General features: G+C 46.3%; 1 protein-coding gene across 1 annotated transcript; it reads right to left on the bottom strand.

The window, feature by feature from the left end:
- Positions 1 to 2,593: 2,593 nt before the first annotated feature.
- LOC136539009 (uncharacterized) lies at positions 2,594 to 6,200 on the bottom strand. The gene is made up of 3 exons (XM_066530928.1): positions 5,813 to 6,200; positions 5,402 to 5,624; positions 2,594 to 4,083 (listed from the first exon to the last, which is right to left on the bottom strand). The coding sequence occupies exons 1-3, from the start codon at positions 6,170 to 6,172 to the stop codon at positions 3,551 to 3,553; spliced, it is 1,116 nt and encodes a 371-aa protein (XP_066387025.1). The 5' UTR covers positions 6,173 to 6,200; the 3' UTR covers positions 2,594 to 3,550.
- Positions 6,201 to 19,898: the final 13,698 nt, after the last annotated feature.

Here is a 19,898-nt window from a genome sequence, read left to right as displayed (position 1 = left end):
ATTAACAACAATTATAACAGAATATCACAGTTACCAACAGATAGACAATATATATCACATATATGTCCAGAAATGTCACATCCACTCATTATAACCAACATATAGCTACAACAAATGTCACAAGCACAATGCAAAGTCCACAAACACCATCAACATGTCCAAAGTCCACAAAGTTCAACCCACTTCTAAGTTCAATATACAAACAAGTGAAACATGGTCCTGTCACATGGTCGGAGCCCTACCGAGAAACGGAGACAAGTCCAAGTCTTGATCGTTGTTCGATCCAGCTATAGAAGGTCCCTGGAATGAGGGAGCAAAAGAAAATAAACATATTTGTCAATTAATCATAAGGTAGTATGCCAAATTCAAATATTCCTTCGAAAGACCAGTTAACAGTGACATCAATATATAGGCATATAATAGATAACACATATCAAGTTAGTTGCTGTTTAGTTCTCCTTTATGTGCAAGATATCGTCACACATGGTCGAGTAGACTGAACATGAATTGGGCAAACACCTATGTACTCATGTAGAACCTAACATGATGCCTTTCAAGGTCTGAATAATATTACTAATAATCTAACTTATACATGTATGTATCCTACTCTCTTCTAGGTTCTAACATGATAGTGTTGACTGTAGCACAATCTGAACTGAAAAAGCCTTTCAAGATGAAGAGTGACTCACAGGAGTGCCGTCGCGCGGAGGTGGAGGCACCAACGGTATCATCGGCGGCGGCGGAGGCGGTGGAGGCTGGCCCATGCTCTGAGAAAAGCTGGCCATGTACTCGTACCAGGCCTTCTGCGACTGCTGGAAGGCCTCAAGCTGGGCCTGCACTCGCGCCCTCTCCTGTGCCAACTCGGCCTAGTGCGATAGCTGGAGGGCCTGAAACTGGCTCTGTGAGGCCTGCTGTGACTCCTGCAGGGCTTCAATCTGGGCCTATAATTATTTATCACATAGTTAGAATACAAATAAAGAACGGGTAGAAAATGAATGGACAACGAATGCAACAGAACTAACCTGGAGTGCTACCACCTGGGGCTGTGAGCGTGGGCGTATGCCCGGGCTCGAACTCGTGCTCCGGGCTCTAATCTGGGCGAGTGTCTGAGTGTTGGCCGTGTCTATGGTGCTGTTGCCCATATAGTACCTCCCGTGTGGCTTACCTGGTCCCAACCTCATGATGATGTCACCCTCGAGGTCAGCGGTGCTCGGATCAAATTCTGGCCCATGGATCTCTCTCGCCATCGCCGTGTACTCGCTGAGGCGACTGTGCACGCTCAGGTTACTGTATGCCTCGGGCGGGTCCTCCGGGTTGTAGACGAGGTCGGGGTCCTTTGCCTTGCCCTTGTGTGCCAAGGCATATGCCTTGAACGAGGCGCACTCCTGGCCGGGGTGGAACCGCGTCTGCAGGAAGCACAACAATAAGATATTATGCATTCAGAAGTTAGCGTAGCAACAACGAAATGAAATCCGCGTACATATCTGGCTGCATATTCCTTGAGGGTAGTGGGCCCTTGTTTGTGCGAGGAACCCTGCATCATCGCACGGCAACGTGAGCGTACGGCGTGATATTGCTCGTACTCCTCACTCAACCACGTGTCCACAATGGCCTCCCAGCAGTTGTCCATCCCCGCACACCAAGCAGGAGGCACCTGCACGTACACGAGCACATGACAAATCATAAATCAATTTCAGTGCAATTAATCACAGACGATGTAATCTCATGTTTGCCGTCAAGTATTGCTCCTTAGTTAGGGGCAGGTGCACTGCCTGCGCTCTGGTGACTCTGTTTCCTCTGCGGGCATGGTAAATTCTTCTACACAGGAGCTTTGTATCGTAGAAGAGGTCCTGCACTCGGTGAACACAGACTCTGTTCACCACGTCATCCGCGTCCTCCCTACGTACTCCCTCCGTCAAGGTGTAGTAATCCTACAAGCAAATACAGTCAGTAATATACAATTAATGTGATGTTATTATCAGCATAGTGCGATGAACACGTACCCACAGCTCTTTCATCACCCAGTCGGCCTTGCTGTTATAACACCTGCCAGCTCGATCAGTCTGATCGCTGGCGGCGTGCCAGTGGGACCACTTCATGGCGGGCTGCACAACACCATCGATCCTCACCATCCCGGGGTAGTTTGCCCTGCACAGAAGACCCAGGATCCCGTTTACTCGGCGAGAGTGACTCCCTGGGATCACCATTTCCCAATCCCTGCACAAAGTTATTGAGATTGAATATTAGTTTCTGTTATAACTTAAAAACCTGTGAATTAGTGTTAACATGCAAAAATTACTTACTTAGTTCCGGATGGTCGAATCACTGGCCGTCTCTGTATGGGTAAGTCTGGGAGGCGCGACGACCCTCGCAGCCAAACCGTAGGCCAAATTGCTTATCGAAGTTCACCCTCATGAAGACCTCATCAGATGATAAAAAATGGCACATATATATTGCTTAATTTTGAATTTAGATATCAAAGATATGGTGACGAGACGGTATCCTTAGGCAGATGGTAAAAAAAAATGACACATATATTGCTTAGGCAATGACCCACTCGCCTACTCTGCAGCTCTCGCCAGCTAGGACACGTGATAGCAAGGGCAGCAGCGGCAAATCGAATTGTGCATTGTCTGCAACAGGGTGCTGCACTGCACGGCCCATAGGTGATTGCAAAAACAAGCACATCATCCCACAGTTTGTCCCCATATCTCGATGGAAAACTGGAAAAGTGTTCTTGCACAGCCAAGTACTTATGTGATTACAGTAACATCACCATTTAATCATTTGGTCAAACTAAAAGTAAATATATTAAACTTCTCTAAAAGAATATCATAAGTGATTTTCTGGAGATGGATTCTGCCTGGCTAACACACTTCATTCGGCTGTGCTGATTTTACTATCCTAGCCATGAAGATCGGCAACAGCCATTTTCTAACCGCGCTCTTTTTCATATAAGTATTATTGGTCCCCAATCAAATAGAATATGCATCCACAATTCTCGAGTTGGTAGTATCTCATAGCTCATCTCTAAAGCAAAATAACTGAAACCGAAATCCAAAAGGCGGTTTCCTCCATTTACCTATATGTTCTATTTTGCTTTTATGAACCTGGTGAGGTTTGTTAATTTGCCATCAAGTTACCAAACAGAAACTGCTGGGTTAGTGACTTACGAGTCAGCATCAAATTAGTATGATATCCTGCAGACTGCAGACTAGTGGAGCAATTTGATGTGTTGAAAATAGAAAAAATTGACACGTCCTTCAATATTACGTTGAATCCATGTCAAATTACTAGTTGAATACTTGAATCATTGAATTTATTCAGTTCTGCTAAATATTCACTGACTGAGGAATAAGTTGACCAAAAATGAGTGACCACAATGAATTAGATGGCGTTTCAGTCAGGGTAAAAAGGATGTGTCGATGACCAATTTTAGAGGATATAGGAACCCCATTGGCTAAAACACATCTCACACTAAAAGCATTTTATAACATGGTGGGGACATGGAGTATAACATGAATATAGGTTTCAAGCTCGGGTTGCAAATTCATATACAACAATTAACACCAAAGCAGCAAACATATGAAAATTGGCATTTACCGGTATGCATGAAAAACTGAAATTGCAATATGAGAAGATAGATTAGCAACAAACCTCGGCAATGGATGAGGTTGCAGCCCTTCCTTTCCCGGTGGCGGCGGCTGTGGGGGACCGTCCGGTGGCGGCGGTGGTGGAGGGGAGGAGGGCGTCGTTGTCGGCCTGGAGCTTCTTGTTGTGGGAGAGGAGGGCGTCGTTGTCGGCCTTGACGGCGTCGAGCTGGCGCTTCAGCGCGTCGTAGTCCTTCTCCAGCTGCTTCGTCTTCCACCGCGCGCGCCGGTTCTGCGACGGCGTGGAGGGGAGGAGGCGACGGCGTGGAGGGGAGGAGGCGGTCGCGGCGGTGGGGAGGCGCCGGCGACGGCGGGGAGGCGCCGGCGTTGGCGTGGAGCGCGCGGGCGCAAGTGCGGGGGACGGCGGGGAGGCGCCGGCGCGGGGGACGGCGGCGGTGCGGCGGGGATGCGCGGGCGTGCGGTGTGTGTGTGTCTGCACGATTTGAGGGAGAAACGGCTAAGTGAATGCCTCTGTTTACCGAGTGCCTAGATATACGGCACTCGGTAAACTCAAGCACCGCAGCCCAATTACATGTGGGCCTGGTACATGTTTACCGAGTGCCCAGATCTACGGCACTCGGTAAACAGAAGCACCGCAGCCCAATAACATATGGGCCTGGTACATGTTTACCGAGTGCCCAGATCTACGGCACTCGGTAAACATACAGGTGGGCCGTGGCTAACCTTTACCGAGTGTTTGAGGTCACACTCGGTAAAAGTATCCATTATTTCATGCAAAACAAAAATGAAAAAATACCAATTTAATCCTAAAATTCACCAAACTTTCACATGAACTATTTCATGTCATCTATTTACTATCTAAAAAATTCCAAGTTCAAATCATAATGTTGAATTTCACTCTTAAAAGAAATCCTACTCGTCATTGTGAATGTTTAGCGTCTCTTTGGGAGATGTACCGGTTCGGCAGCGACGAATGTAAAAATACTTCCGAAACGTTATGAAAATTTTTCTATAACATAGATGTATGCTTCAATGTTAATTCTTCCAATCTCGTGATTTATCGAGTTCGATTTTAATTATTACAATTAAATTTACACGATATGTACCTAATTATCATAAAGAATGAAAATTTTGTGAAATATAGTAAATAAATCGAAATAAACACCATATTTTGGAATGGAGTACTAAATATCATATGTGGATAGAGGAAAAAGAATGAAGGGAAAAACAAGAAATTTGGTTGGATTTTACCGAGTGTTGCGCCAATACACTCGGTAAAAGATAGTGTTTGCCGAGTGTTGTGCACTTACACTCGGTAAAACTTTATTATTATCGAGTGCAAATACTTCTACACTCGGTAAACATGTCATGCCGTGACGCCGTTTGGCGCACGGTTGGTATACGGTGACGTGGCACCTCAATACCGAGTGTCTGTTTTTACCGAGTGTGCCCCTTCGGTAAAATTGTAGTTTTACCGAGTGTCTGAAGTTACCGAGTGTGCGGACTCGGTAAAGCGGTCTACTACCGGGTGTTTGTGTTTTCCGAGTGTTGGCACTCGGTAAGTAATGTTTTCCGAGTGCCCCGACTTTTGACACTCGGTAATTGTCGGAGCACTCGGTAACTACACAGTCTCCGGTAGTGAGTGGCGGCGGCAAGGTCGGCGAGAGAGAGCAGTCCGCGGTCGTGCCGTAGAAGGACCACGACGGGCAGTCTGCTGGCGTCGTACCGGTAGGCGCGGGCCCTCCCTGTCTAGTGTCAAAGGCCGTTTGCATGCACTTGCACGTACGTACCGTCACCGTCATCGTTGGCGTAGTGCGCGATGAAGACGATCTTGATCATGGTGAAGAGGATGAAGCTGTAGATGATAATGGACAGCACGCCGAGGACGTCGTCCTCATGCTTGACGCCATACTTGAAGGTGTTGGCGTAGACGTAGAGCGGCGACATGCCGAGGTCGGCGTAGAGGATGCCCACGCACTGGAACGCCAGCCGTAGCGTCCGAACCCAGCTCTCCTGTGTACGGTGTAGGGTACCCATGCATGCATGTACATTCAATCATCAGATTATATACGTACGTTGGCAAAACAAGTTGCTCTTATTAATCCCAGGACCAAGTATACGAGTATACTAAATTGTAGAGAAGCAGTGAGCAGCGTAGCGAGCTGGTTTGCCATGCCATCCAGCGACCAGCATGCGGGTACCTGTCCGTGGTGGCCGGCGTGCGCTGGCATGGTGGCGTCGCGGTAGAGCGAGTCCTGGCGCTTCACGTCAAACGGCGGCAGCTCCAGCTCCAGGTCGTGGCCGCTGCTGTAGCTGTAGGGGACGATCTCCATGCTACCACCACCCCGGCCGTGCGGAGGGGCCGGCGCGGGCGCTGGCGCAGGGGCGGGTGCGGGGGCGGAGGGGCGGGCGGGTCCGGTGGCGCCCAGGGACAGGGCCCGCTCACGTCCTCGTCGTCGCACTGCTTCTACGAGGCCGAGGTGTATGTCGTCGTCATGGCGCAGGACCGGCAGCAGCAGGTCGCAGCCGCCGTCGTCCGTGAGGCCGCGCTTTGTATTCATGCAATACTACCGCAAAAATACACGGAAACATTAATCTTTGTCCTCTCTTAAATCCGAATCCGTTTAGTTTTGGCACCCATTTAGTTTTGGCATAATGTTGTAGAGCTATGCGAGATCTCCAACTTTGCTTAAAGTGTCAAAGTCTAATTCGGCATGATTGGAGAGATACAAACTTTCAAAGTGGAGTGGCGCGGCGCCGTCCACCTGCTTCTGCTCGAGCGCCCGCGGGGCTGCGGCTGGCCTGCATGGCCACGGCATCATGCCACGTCAGCAAGAGAATCCAACGTGGAGGGGTATAGACCTAGGTGATACGGCGTACAAAGTTTATGGACCCAAAAAGACACTTTGGAAGTTGATGGATCTAACCGAAACCTCAACCTCCTCACAAGTTAATGGACCTTTGATGCATTTAACTCCATATTTTATATGCCTGTATTTGAATTGAATTTGCATTGGTAACACGAAAACCAGATCCAACATGAATTAGAAAAATCAATAAAGAGTCTGCATGTACTAAACAAAAAAAAATAGCAGCAGTTACCAAATCAGGAACCTGAAGCAACTGCAATTGGCAGATGCATACGGTCACAAACGCAGCATCCTCAAAGGCATTAAGTCAAGCACCATAGCTGCATGGAAATAGCAGAGTACGGTCGTATGAAGGACACGCACAGGAACAGGCGCATAGGCACGGAGGCGGCGAGGCGCACCAGCTGGATCGGTGCCCGGGCCAAGGTGGTGCAGGAAGCCAGGCGTACTTGAGCGACGTGGTCGGGGCCGCCCGGCGGAGGTGACGTGACGCGTGGGCCGCCGCACGCCGCGGCCCGCTGCACTCCATGCCTTGGTAGAGCGAGATTGATGAGAGAGCAGCACGTCTGGGTATGGAGGGGAGGAAGACCAGGGCATCGTCGGTCGCGGCCGTCGGCAGCAGTCATCGATCTCCTGCCATTGTCGTCCACGCGACGTCGTTGGCCAGGGTGGCGCCTCCGCTTCCATGCCCTCGGGCGCCGCTGCCACTCGCATTGGCCTTCGGGCGGACCGCGGCGGGGGCCGGCCACGGCGGGGAAGCGGGGGAGAAGGCGCGGCGGCGCGAGGAGGACGGGAAGGGCGGGGGGAGGCGCTGGCAGGGGCGGTGAGTGAGCGAGGGGAGGGGAGGGGACGTTGCAGAGGACGGCGTGGGGAGGGAGGGCGCAACGCCGCTGGCGTTGCGGCGGTGCTGGAGACAGGACAAGAGGCCTTTTCTTTTTTGTTGTTGCCGGTGGAAGCGAGAAGGTTCGGGAGAGAGCGAGGGTGGCGACGTGCATGGCAGCCGATGGTCGGGTCCCCATCCGACGGTGCTGGTTGGGTCACTGTTCTGGAACAGTGGGCTGTGTCAGGGAGCTGTTGGTCTACCGTATTTTGTGAGAGGGGGCTTGGTATACAGGATTAGAAGTATATAGGATAGATCCTACACGTTGTAAAACAAACTCTTCACGCTCCAAACAGCTTACAAGTATTATAATTCGAAAATTCCCAAAAGCGGGTGTTCGTTCGTCCGAACATTCCATTGCTTGTCCGTGCCTCAAGCCCAACGACAGTCTCTTATCTACTTATCCATTCACCGTGCAATCATTTAAAAAAAACTTACCTCACTGCAGCACCACGACAGCGCTCCACAACCGTGCTCCGCCGCGCCGCCTCGGCGACCACGCTCTCCATAGCACCTCTCTCTCCATCTGTAACACCCTCGGTATTACATTGTATAGTTTTTGCTAAAATCATGTCTTAAGCATCATGTTTATGTATTATTGCATGCGGTAAAATGAGAAATTAAATTTTATTGCACTAATTCTCAAATTAAGCACTAATTTATTCATTGTCCAAGTATTCTCCCACAGCCCCAAATCACTTTCGTTCATCCTGATCCAACTCCAGCTCTTATTATTCTTGTCCTCCTTAATTTCCTATGCACGCACTCGGCACTCGCAAGCCCGCGAAGCACGCTTCAGTACATTCTTTGGCAAGAGCAGTGCTTTTACTTTGTCGTGTCAAGCAAGTCAAGTTGGCAGCACATGACCGACCGGCAGCAGCATCGCACACGATACACATTAATCTCAACCACAAGCTCGGCCAGCCGAGCACGCCGTTCGCTCGCTGCTCTACAAACGCAGCTCAGACACCCTTTCTGCACGCCATCACTGTAGACATATGAAAGCAACTGCAATACATTCTCTGCGGTTCTCCTCACATTTTCCTTGAACGCAAGTACCAGCTAGGGCTACTACTAGCTAGCAGAGTCATGGTGTTTGCAGCAAAGTTTACTCATGCAAAAGGACTAACTTCCTATAGATGAGATGACCATTCTGGCATGGTGCAGTACCCTACCGGTGTATGAATTGGCATGCAATTGATAGGTTTAGTAAAGGAATCTTGATTAATTTCTTTATGTACATAACTAGCATGTATCAGCAGCACTGGTACTTGATGACATCACTATTAGTAGTACAAGATGACGTGTAAAAGATAGCTAATAAAAAAAGTGATACTTAATGGAGTAGTATTAATCATCTCATGGTAGTCTAAATAATCTAGCTACGCAAATAGAAAAACACATCATGTTAAGATCGTAGCTGCATACTTGAACAGCTAGCTGAGGCCTAGAGTGACTAGATCATAGGCAAATGGAAGGCTAGTATGACTGCCACATCCTACGGTACAAGTACCAGCTGATGGAACGAGCCTGCCGTGCCGTGTGCGGTGGTGTGCCTGGACTGGCAAAGTGAGGACTAGAACACCGTAGCTTGCACAGGCCACAAGTCAAGGTCGTCACCGTTGTCGTTGGCTTGGTTGGGGCGACGACCACAACCGCACTTACTGCGATTCGTGATTGTATAAATAAATAAATATTTGATGCATGGCCAAACAACCTTTCTACACACACTGCCTTACACAATCGTTGGCCAGCTCACAGAGTCACAATCACTGGAGCTGTGTGCTGCCCCTGACCTATGCCAGATGGTTGGCTAGGCCTGTAGAATGACCAGCATACTCGTCATGGTCTTGTCTGAGTCATGAGCAAGCGAGTGGGACCCCTAGACTCAATATTGGACCGTTTGCTTCTCCATTCCCGCGTCTCCTGTCTTTAAAAGGACACGCCGAGCCGCCGAGCCATCCTGCTCCGTTGCTCACTTGCTTCTTCCTCTCAAATCAAGTTCCTCTGTTCTTGCCCGAGAAAGCTGCGTCTATCGATTTCTTTCCGAGCTGTAATCGACCGAGATAGCTAGCCTGCAAGAATTCCTTTATTCTCCTTCTCCATTATTTCCTTGACTCGCGGTCTCATCCATTATTTCTAGACCCACACTAATCTACCCAAATAGCATTCACTAGGATCCACTCGGTCATCACGTCCAACAAGCATCGTGAAGTCCAAGTTGCCCTTCCAGCATGTCATCTCTCTCCACGTGAGAGCTCCATAGCCACAAAGTCAAATGACAAATTATTGTCATTCACTAATTATTAGCATACCACTTGGCAAGATTTATATCTCCTCCATTAATTCCTTGACTTGCATAAATGAACCTGCACACCCTCCTCTCACCACGTCATGGACCAAAGACCCACAGCCATGTGCAAGTCAACAAGTCCAATAGCATGATTAACATCCTCCAATAATATCATTTCTTCACCTCTAGAGCTCATTTGAATTTATTTATTTATTGTGAAATAAATTTTGTTAGATTTCTAAATTCATGATCTATCTGTTAGTGTAATTAGTTCGTATAGTTCAGTGATACCTTTAGGGTTACTTTATTATTTCGAAATACGTATTATTATTATTATGGTTATTTAGAGAATGAATTTTTGTGATGCATTGGTAGGAGTGCTAGCCCTAAAAAATATTTTACAGTAGGTTTATTGTATTATTATGTGCTCACTGTAATTTTTGTAGCCTTAGAATAAGTTGATAAATATGGTAGCTAGTGCACCTTGTTTTATCATATACATAGTAAATTGATATTAACAATAAGGATGCCTTTAGTTGCTAAGATAATACATGAAATGTTTCATACCTGTTTAGTAGGAATAATAGGTAACTTTGCGTATTAGTCATTAGAGTTAGCTTAGTAGCTTGGTAGATGTATTCTTATTTTAAGAGTTGTTGTTGTCGTATTACTAACCGTTGCATCATCATTTCATGCATGTAGATAACGAGTTGGTAGAGTTCGTGACTGCGGACGAGCAGGAGTATGAGGAGCAGATCGAGGAGTACGAGGAGGAGGTTCTCGTGCAGGAGAGAGTCCCAGAGCCATTAGTTGCTGACTTTGTTGACACCCCACCTACCCAAGGCAAGTCCTGGTACATAACCCCTATTTTTTATCACTATATATATATATGATGTGAAGTTACAGGCATTTTATGGAAACTACGTGCATAAATATATCCACCCATGAGTCCTACTAGTATAGGTCGAGTAGCTGCTATGCTTAGGATGTCAAAAGCGTGGGTAACCTGTCGTTACTCACAAATAGGTGATAAATACGATCACTCATGATAAAATGGTGGAAAGGAAAATGGTGATCGGGCAGGGATATGGTTGGGTTCTGGTGGGTGTAAAGGGTTGTGTCCTGTGGTCAATAGGGCATAGCTCGATTACATTTTTCCCTGTCTATGTCAATTAAGGACTAGTCGTTGCAATGGACGCGAGGCAAGTCACAGATCTATTGTCCCAAGCTCATACTTGGGTATGGGCGCAGGAAAGATTTGTTGCTCTCTTGTCGTGGATCCAGCTCTTTCCAGACCGACTGATTGGAGGCGGAGATGGTGAAGGTCCTTACACCGCACTGAGTTTGGGACTCAATAGTGGGGGCTTGGAGTCCAAGTTTGGACATGGACCTGGACACCCAGGATAGGAGGGTGATGGGTTAGTCCTGCTTGTGCCTAGGGTACAAGCGGGGCGTGTGTTTTCGGGGCACCCAGCTGGGCACATTGGTTCACGAATCGCCGCCGAGTCGGTACGACTTGTCTTACCTCTAGCATCGTAGTAAGAACTGAAAGTTGAAAGAAGAAGAAATGGAACTGATTGCTCAACTCTTGCTTGAAAGTAAAATAGGTGCTTATATAGACTGGATAGATAATAACTTAATCCGGCTAATAATCATAACAGAAATAAGGACTCACTATTAGTATTGCTTTTTACTAAAAGAAAACCAGCAAACCATGAAACTTATCATATTCCTTGGAGTCGGAAAATTATTCTCACTAGTCAGATAAGTCTTGCGAGTACATTGTGTACTCAGGGTTTATTTACCCCTGTTTTAGGTGATGCATAAGAAGTACCTTTGTGTGGAGGATTCTTCTGGTGGGCTCAGACGGATCATCGTTCTTATCGATAGATGTTTGTTTTGAATTTCACTGTTTTATCATTCCGCACTCTGATATTTGGTAATATAATATTGTAATTTTTAAGAAACTCTGATGTATGAAATGGACCTGTATTATAACTCGTTCTCATTATTGGATCCTTGGAAAAGATGTGGATCTTTTGGGTTCTCCCTAGTGGTGTGCCCGACGGATACCGCCGCTGTAGCTTGCTTTCGGGGTGCTTAGTGTCTGGTGGAAGCCGAGCGCCTTCGTAAGTGTGCTATTTCGGACGGTTCTGCCACAGTTGGTACCAGAGCCAATAATGGTTACGAGTTTCATCACTCTTTTTCAAAACTAAAAAGTTGAGCAACAAAAGCTTTGCGAAAGGTAGGATGCGATTACATTATGTAAATAAGTATAAGCCCTAGCAATATGGTCTATCTAGGATAGCGGCACTGGTTTTGTCTAATTAGTTTTCTGTAGATACACTGACTTACGTTGCATAAGAAATCGATTAGAATACGAAAAGTGAGTGTGCGATGTGCCAAAAAATTTACGAATGCCACTATATTCTGGCTTGAGTGAACGTATAGGACGATGCATGCATTATGATAATAGCATTTTGCTTAAACTAAAATCCCCCCCTACACGTATAATTGGATTAGTAAAGCGATATGATTAATTAAAAGAATGCTTTAATTAAATATGCTATCATTTCTCTAATCCCTTGCTTCTGATCGGGAAGGTTGTCCTAAATGGATGGTTACTACCTCTTATAGATGAATCTAAGGTCTAGACACGGGAGCACCAGTGCTGGGGCGGCTCATGGTCTTGGCGAGGGCCAAGGCAAGAGTGGCCAGGCCAATGAGCACAATGGGGAGAGCCATGGGGCTCCACTTCTGGCTCCTCCTCCTCCACCACCGCCGCCTCTGATGACTCACACTAAGATGATGGCGAAACTATTGGCTACTCGCCGAGAGTTAGCCCATGCCATGGAGATAATGGCACAAGCTATCGCTGGCTTCGCCCGTGAAGGCCACAAGGGCAATGGTGGGAATGGGGGTGGTGCCCGCCGTCCTAAGGGACCCTCCTCTTACCAGGATTTCCTCAAGACCCACCTGCCCACTTTCACACCGATAGATGAGCCCCTGGAGGTGGAGCACTAGCTTCGCATTCTGGAGCAGAAGTTTATGTTGCTCAACGTGGCCGACGAGCAAAAAGTGCGCTTTGCAGCGCAGCAACTATTGGTGTCCGCAAGTGCATGGTGGGATACCTTCCATGCCATGCAGCAACCAGATCATCTAGCAACCTAGCAGGAGTTCACCACAACATTTAAAGAGTTCTATATTCCTACTGGTGTCATCAACCGGAAGCTGACTGAGTTCCTAGAGCTGCGCCAGGGGAGTATGACAGTGATGGATTATGTTAATAAGTTCAATCACTTATCCTAGTATGCTGGCATTCATGTGGACACTGATGAGAAGAAGAAGGACCGCTTCTTTCGTAGCCTCTCTTATAACCTTCAGGAGAAGCTGTACACGACGAACTATTAGACCTTCGGGGCACTGATGAATGCTGCCATCGCCATAGAGGGCTTGCAGTAGGATTCCCAGGTAGAGTGGAAGAGGAAGCGAGTGGCTGTAGGGTCTTCCAGCCACCCTCATACTCAGAAGGTATAGGTTGTCCGGCGAGGGCCTTATCAATCATCAGGCGGGCCTTCATTTTGGCAGCTCCAGCAGACTTCTCAGACTTCTTCCACATAGTACCATGCACCCACTCAGCCTCAGCAGCCTCAGGGACAGCAGGTCCCACCTAGCCAGGGATTTGGAAACAAGCCTGGTGCTTGCTTCAAGTGCGGTAAAGATGGCCACTATGCCCGGGAGTGTCCCCAGAACTAGCCAGCTCAGTCTGCTCAACCATCGGCAAACTCCAGGCTGGTCAAACGGACCGTGATCAAGAGGAAGGTGCCCAGCCGGTCCGAACAAGTGAATTTTATGAATGTTGAGCAGATATTGCAGCAGGAACCGGTGATGGCTGGTATGTTTACCATCGATTCCCATCCAGCCTATGTGTTGTTCGATTCGGATGCATCACATTCCTTTATGAGCATGGGATTTATAGACTGGCACAACTTACCACTTATGGCTATACCATATGCCTATAAAATCTATACTGCGGGTTTGCAAATGTTCATCAATACCCGAATGGACATAGTAAGCTTGGTATTAGCCACCCACACTTACCGCCTATAGTTCATGGTAATGCCTAGGCAAGGCATTGATACTATTCTTGGAATAAACTAGTTGCGGGTGTATGGGGTAGTCTTGGATTTGAAACGGAGAAGTGTCGAGTTATGGCTTCCTTCTTCTGAGGATAGGATGTCTCTGCTTATACCCTCAGATCCAGTCTTACCTGTTGCTGCCCATGCTGAAGCTTCTCCTGATCTTACCCACATCCTGTGGTATGTGAGTTCCCGGATGTTTTTCCTAAAGATCTTCTTGGGTTGCCACCGGACAGAGAGGTGGAATTCTCCATTGAGCTAGAGCCTGGTACTGCTCCTATCTCCCGATGCCCGTACCACATGGCTCTAAGGGAATTGGCTAAGATGAAGAAGTAGCTGGAAGAGTTAATGGAAAAAGGTTTCATCCATCCTAGTTCTTCACCATGGGGTTGCCTAGCCATTTTCATGAAGAAGAAGGATGGTACTCTACGGATGTGTGTGGATTACTGCCCTCTTAATATGGTAATGGTTAAGAACAAGTATCCGCCTGCATAGATACTTTGTTCAATAAACTAACTGGTGCCAAGGTGTTCTCGAAGATTAACCTCCGATCAAGCTAACATCAGATCAAGATCAGACCACATGATATACCGAAGATAGCTTTTTCTACTAGGTATGGGTTGTATGAGTACCTAGTGATGTCTTTTGGTCTCACCAATGCTCCTGCCTTCTTCATGTACCTGATGAATTCAGTCTTTATGCCGGAGCTAGACAAGTTTGTGGTAGTATTCATTGATGATATACTAATTTATTCCAAGAATGATGAAGAGCATGCCCAACACCTTCGGATAGTACTGTCTCGACTAAGGAAACACAAGCTTTATGCTAAATTCAGGAAGTGTGAATTTTGGTTAGATCGAGTGTAGTTTTGGGGCATGTATTGACACCTGCCGGTGCTTCAGTAGATCCTAGTAAGGTGCAAGATGTGTTGGATCAGAAGTCTCCTAGATTTGTGCACTAAATTCGTTAGTTCCTTGGTCTCGTGGGGGTACTATCGGCGTTTCATTCCAAATTTCTCCAAGATAGCCCAGCCAATGACCAAGCTGCTCCAAAAAGAAGCTAAGTTTGATTGGAGCCCATCCTGTGAAGAAGCCTTCCAAGCTCTGAAGATATTTCTGACCACTGCCCCTATGTTGGCCCAATCAGATATTGACCGACCCTTTGATGTATATTGTGATGCCTTGAAGACGGGGTTGGGGTGTGTGCTTATGCAAGATGGGTGTGTGATAGCTTATGCTTCACGCTAACTGAAAAAGCACGAGGTGAATTACCCCACCCATGACTTAGAGCTGGCTGCTGTGGTCCATGCTCTGAAGATTTGGAGGCACTATCTGTTGGGCAACAAAGTGCATATTTTTACAGATCATAAGAGCCTCAAGTATATTTTCACTCAGTCTGAGCTGAATATGAGGCAAAGAAGATGGTTAGAATTGATAAAGGATTACAACTTGGAAGTCCATTATTACCCAGGAAAGGCCAATGTAGTGGCGGATGCTTTGAGCCGAAAGTCATGCTAGGTTGAGGAAACAACCTTGTCTCTCAACCATGCAAAAGTGCTGGCTCACATTGCCTTGACCTCAGAGTTGCTTGAGTATATTATTCTAGGGCAAAAGCAAGACCCCGAAGAAATTCCCCACATCAGAAAATTGATGGCCAAGGGGCGTGGCCCTCACTTTAGTGTTGATGAGCATGGAGTAGTGAGATACAAAGATAGACTGGTGGTCCCATCCAATGAGGTGCTGAAAAGGAAGATTTTGAATGAAGCCCATCATTCAAAGTTGTCTATTCATCCTGACAGCAATAAGATGTATCATGATCTGCACCACTTGTACTGGTGGTCCAACATGAAGCAGGACATCACCTGGCATGTCGCGGAGTGCGACACTTGTGGTAGAGTTAAGGCAGATCATGTGCGTACTCTAGGATATTTGCAGCCCTTGCCCATTCCTGTTTGGAAATGGGAAGATATTTTCATGGACTTTGTGGTGGGTTTACCCCGCACATACAAGGGTTGTTTACCCCGCACATATAAGGGCTGTGACTCTATTTGGATCATTGTGGATCGCCTCACCAAGTTGGCTCATTTCCTCCCAGTGAATTCTAAATATTCCGCCAGACAGTATGTCGAGTTGTACTTGGACCGGATTATGACTCTACATGAAGTTCCCCTCACTATCATCTCTGATAGGGGATCAGTTTTTGTCTCTCACTTTTAGGAGCAACCCTAGGAGTGCCTTGGAAATAGTCTCCTCCGCAGTTCAGCCTATCACCCCCAGACTGATGGCCAAACCGAAAGGGTGAACCAAGTGCTCAAAGACATATTGAGAGCTTGTGCCATTTCATTTCCTGAGAAGTGGGATGGATGCCTGAAGTTAGCTGAATTTTCTTACAATAATAGCTACCAAGAGAGCATTCGCATGGCACCATTTGAAGCTCTATATGGGAAGAAATGTCGGACACCACTTAATTGGGTTGAAGTGGGAGACCGTGGATACTTTGGGCCAGAATTCATCAAGGAGGCTCGAGAGCAAGTTGTCCTTATCCAGCGTCATTTGAAGGCAGCTCAGAGCCGACATAAAGCCTATGTAGACAAGCGAAGAAGGCCTTTGGAGTTTAAAGTTGGGGATTATGTGTACCTCAAGGTATCTCCTATGAGAGGAGTACATCGGTTTGTATCAATGGTAAGCTAGCTCCCCGATACGTGGGTCCTTACAAAATTTTGAGGCAATATTGCCCCGTTGCTTATCGTCTCTAGCTTCCTGAGATTTTATCTGCGGTACACTAGGTGTTTCATGTGTCGCAATTGAAGAGATGTTTGCGGGTACCAAATGAAGCTGTAGAAGTTGAAGGGCTTCCCCTCCAACCAGATTTGACTATGTTGAGCACCCTGTAAAAATCCTAGATGAGAAAGAAAGAGTGACGAGGAACAGTGTGGTAAAGTTCTACAAAGTGCAATGGCAAAACCACTCAGAGGATGAGGCCACGTGGGAACAAGAGAGTTACCTATTGAAGCATTACCCTCACCTCCTTTCTAGTTCTGATAGTTAGTTGCTACGTCGAAATGTAATTCCTATCTCTTTCTCACACCAGGTACATAAAATCTCGGGTCGAGATTTTGTTTTAGGGGGGTAGATTTGTAACACCATCGGTGTTACACTGTACAATTTTTGCTAAAACCATATCATGAGCATCATGTTTATGTATTATTGCATGTGGTAAAATGAGAAATAAAATTTTGTTGCACTAATTCTCAAGTTGAGCTCTAATTTATTCCTTGTCCAAGTATTCTCCCGCAGCCCCAAATCACTTTCATTCATCCTAATCCAACTCCAGCTCTTATTATTCTTCTCCTCCTTAATTTTCCATGCATGCACTCGGCACTCGCAAGCCCACGAAGCACGCTTCAGTACATTCTTTGGCAAGACACAGTGCTTTTACTTTGTCGTGTCAAGCAAGTCAAGTTGGCAGCACATGACCGATCGGCAGCAGCATCGCACATGCTACACATTAATCTCAATCACAAGCTTGGCCCACCGAGCACGTCGTTCGCTCGTTGCTCTACAAATGTAGCTCAGACACCCTTTCCGCACGCCATCACTGTAGACATATGAAGCAACTGTGATACATTCTCTACGGTTCTCCTCACATTTTCCTTGAACGCACGTACTAGCTAGGGCTACTACTAGCTAGCAGAGTCACGGTGTTTGCAGCAAAGTTTACTCATGCAAAAGGACTAACTTCCTATAGATGAGATGATCATTCTGGCATGGTGCAGTACCCTACATGTGTATGAATTCGCATGCACTAGATAGGTTTAGTAAAGGAATCTTGATTAATTTCTTTATGTACATAACTAGCATGGATCAACAGCACTAGTACTTGATGACATCACTATTAGTAGTACAAGATGACGTGTAAAAGATAGCTGATAAAAAAAGTTATACTTAATGGAGTAGTATTAATCATCTCATGGTAGTCTAAATAATCTAGCTACTAAAATAGAAGAACACATCATGTTAGGATCGTAGCTGCATACTTGAACAGCTAGCTAAGGCCTAGAGTGACTAGATTATAGGCAAATGGAAGGCTAGTATGACAGCCACAGCCACAGTACAAGTACCAGCTGATGGAACAAGCCTGTCGTGCCGTGTGCGGTGGTGTGCCTGGATTGGCAGAGTGAGGACTAGAACACTATAGCTTGCACAGGCCACAAGTCAAGGTCATCACCGTTGTCAGTGGCTTGGTTGGGGCGACAACCACAACCGCACTTACTGTGATTCGTGATTGTATAAATAAATAAATGTTCAATGCACGGCCAAACAACCTTTCTGCACACACTGCCTTACACAATCGTTGGCCAGCTCATAGAGTCACAGTCACCAGAGCAGTGTGCCACCCTTGAGCTATGCTAGATGGTTGGCTAGGCCTGTAGAATGACCAGCATACTCGTCGTGGTCTCGTCTGAGTCACGAGCACGCGAGTGGGACCCCTAGACTGGATACTGAACCGTTTGTTTCTCCATTTCCACGTCTCCTGTCTTTAAAAGGACACGTTGAGCCGTCGAGCCATCCCGCTCCGCTGCTCACTTGCTTCTTCCGTCTCAAATCAAGTTCCTCTGTTCTTGCCCGAGAAAGCTACGTCTATCGATTTCTCCCCGAGCTGTAATCGACCGAGGTTGCTAGCCTGCAAGAATTCCTTCATTCTCCTTCTCCATTATTTCCTTGACCCACGGTCTCATCCATTATTTCTAGACCCACACTAATGTACCCAAATAGCATTCACTAGGATCCACCCGGTCATCACGTCTAACAGCATCGTGAAGTCCAAGTTGCCCTTCCTAGCACGTCATTTCTCTCCACGTGAGAGCTCCATAGCCACAAAGTCAAATGATAAATTATTGTCATTCACTAATTATTAGCATACCACTTGACAAGATTTATATCTCCTCCATTAGTTCCTTGAATTGCATAAATGAACCAGCACACCCCCCCCCTCATCACGTCATGGACCAAAGACCCACAGCCATGTGCAAGTCAACAAGTCCAATAGCATGATAAGCCTCCTCCAACAATTTTAGTTCTTCACCTCTAGAGCTCATTTGAATTTATTTATTTATTGTGAAATAATTTTTGTTAGATTCCTAAATTCATGATCTATCTGTTAGTGTAATTAGTTCGTATAGTTCAGTGATACCTTTAGGGTTACTTTATTATTTTGAAATACATATTATTATTATTATGGTTATTTAGAGAATGAATTTTTGTGATGCATTGGTAGGAGTGCCAGCCCTAAAAATATTTTACAGTAGGTTCATTGTATTATTATGTGCTCATTGTAATTTTTGTAGCCTTAGAATAGGTTGATAAATATGGTAGCTAGTGCACTTTGTTTTATCATATACATAGTAAATTGATATTAACAATAAGGATGCCTTTAGTTGCTAAGATAATACATGAAATGTTTCATACCTATTTAGTGGGAATAATAGGTAACTTTGTGTATTAGTCATTAGAGTTAGCTTAGTAGCTTGGTAGATGTATTCTTATTTTAAGAGTTGTTGTTGCCGTATTACTAAGCGTTGCATCATCATTTTATGAATGTAGATAACGAGTTGGTAGAGTTCGTGACTATGGATGAGCAGGAGTATGAGGAGCTGATTGAGAAGTACGAGGAGGAGGTTCTCGTGCAGGAGGGAGTCCCTGGGCCATCAGTTGCTGACTTTGCTGACACCCCGCCTACCCAAGGCAAGTCTCGGTGCATAACCCCTATTTTTTATCACTATATATATATGTGTGTGATGTGCATTTAAGTTACAGGCATTTTATGGAAACTACGTGCATAAATATATCTACCCATGAGTCCTACTAGTATAGGTCGAGTAGCTGCTATGCTCAAGATGTTGGTAGCGTGGGTAACTTATCGTTACTCACAAATAGGTGATAAATATGATCACTCATGATAAAATGGTGGAAAGGAAAATGGTGACCGGGCAGGGATATGGTTGGGTTCTAGTGGGTGTAAAGGGTTGTGTCCTGCGGCCAATAGAGCATAGCTCGGTTACACTTTTTTCTTGTCTATGTCAATTAAGGACTGGTCGTTGCAATG

The sequence above is a fragment of the Miscanthus floridulus genome, chromosome 2, assembly GCF_019320115.1.
Source record: "Miscanthus floridulus cultivar M001 chromosome 2, ASM1932011v1, whole genome shotgun sequence".
NCBI lineage: Eukaryota > Viridiplantae > Streptophyta > Magnoliopsida > Poales > Poaceae > Miscanthus > Miscanthus floridulus.
Note: the sequence above shows the minus strand (reverse complement) of the source record. Positions and strands in the feature narration are given on the sequence as shown.

Excerpts from the sequence above, each read along its gene's own strand:
- LOC136539009 (XM_066530928.1), bottom strand. The coding sequence starts at position 6,172 with ATGAATACAAAGCGCGGCCTCACGGACGACGGCGGCTGCGACCTGCTG. Across the intron at positions 5,625-5,812 it reads ACGCCGGCCACCACGGACAG|GAGAGCTGGGTTCGGACGCT; the intron begins GTACCCGCATGC and ends CACCGTACACAG. Across the intron at positions 4,084-5,401 it reads CGCCAACGATGACGGTGACG|ACACACACACACCGCACGCC; the intron begins GTACGTACGTGC and ends CAAATCGTGCAG.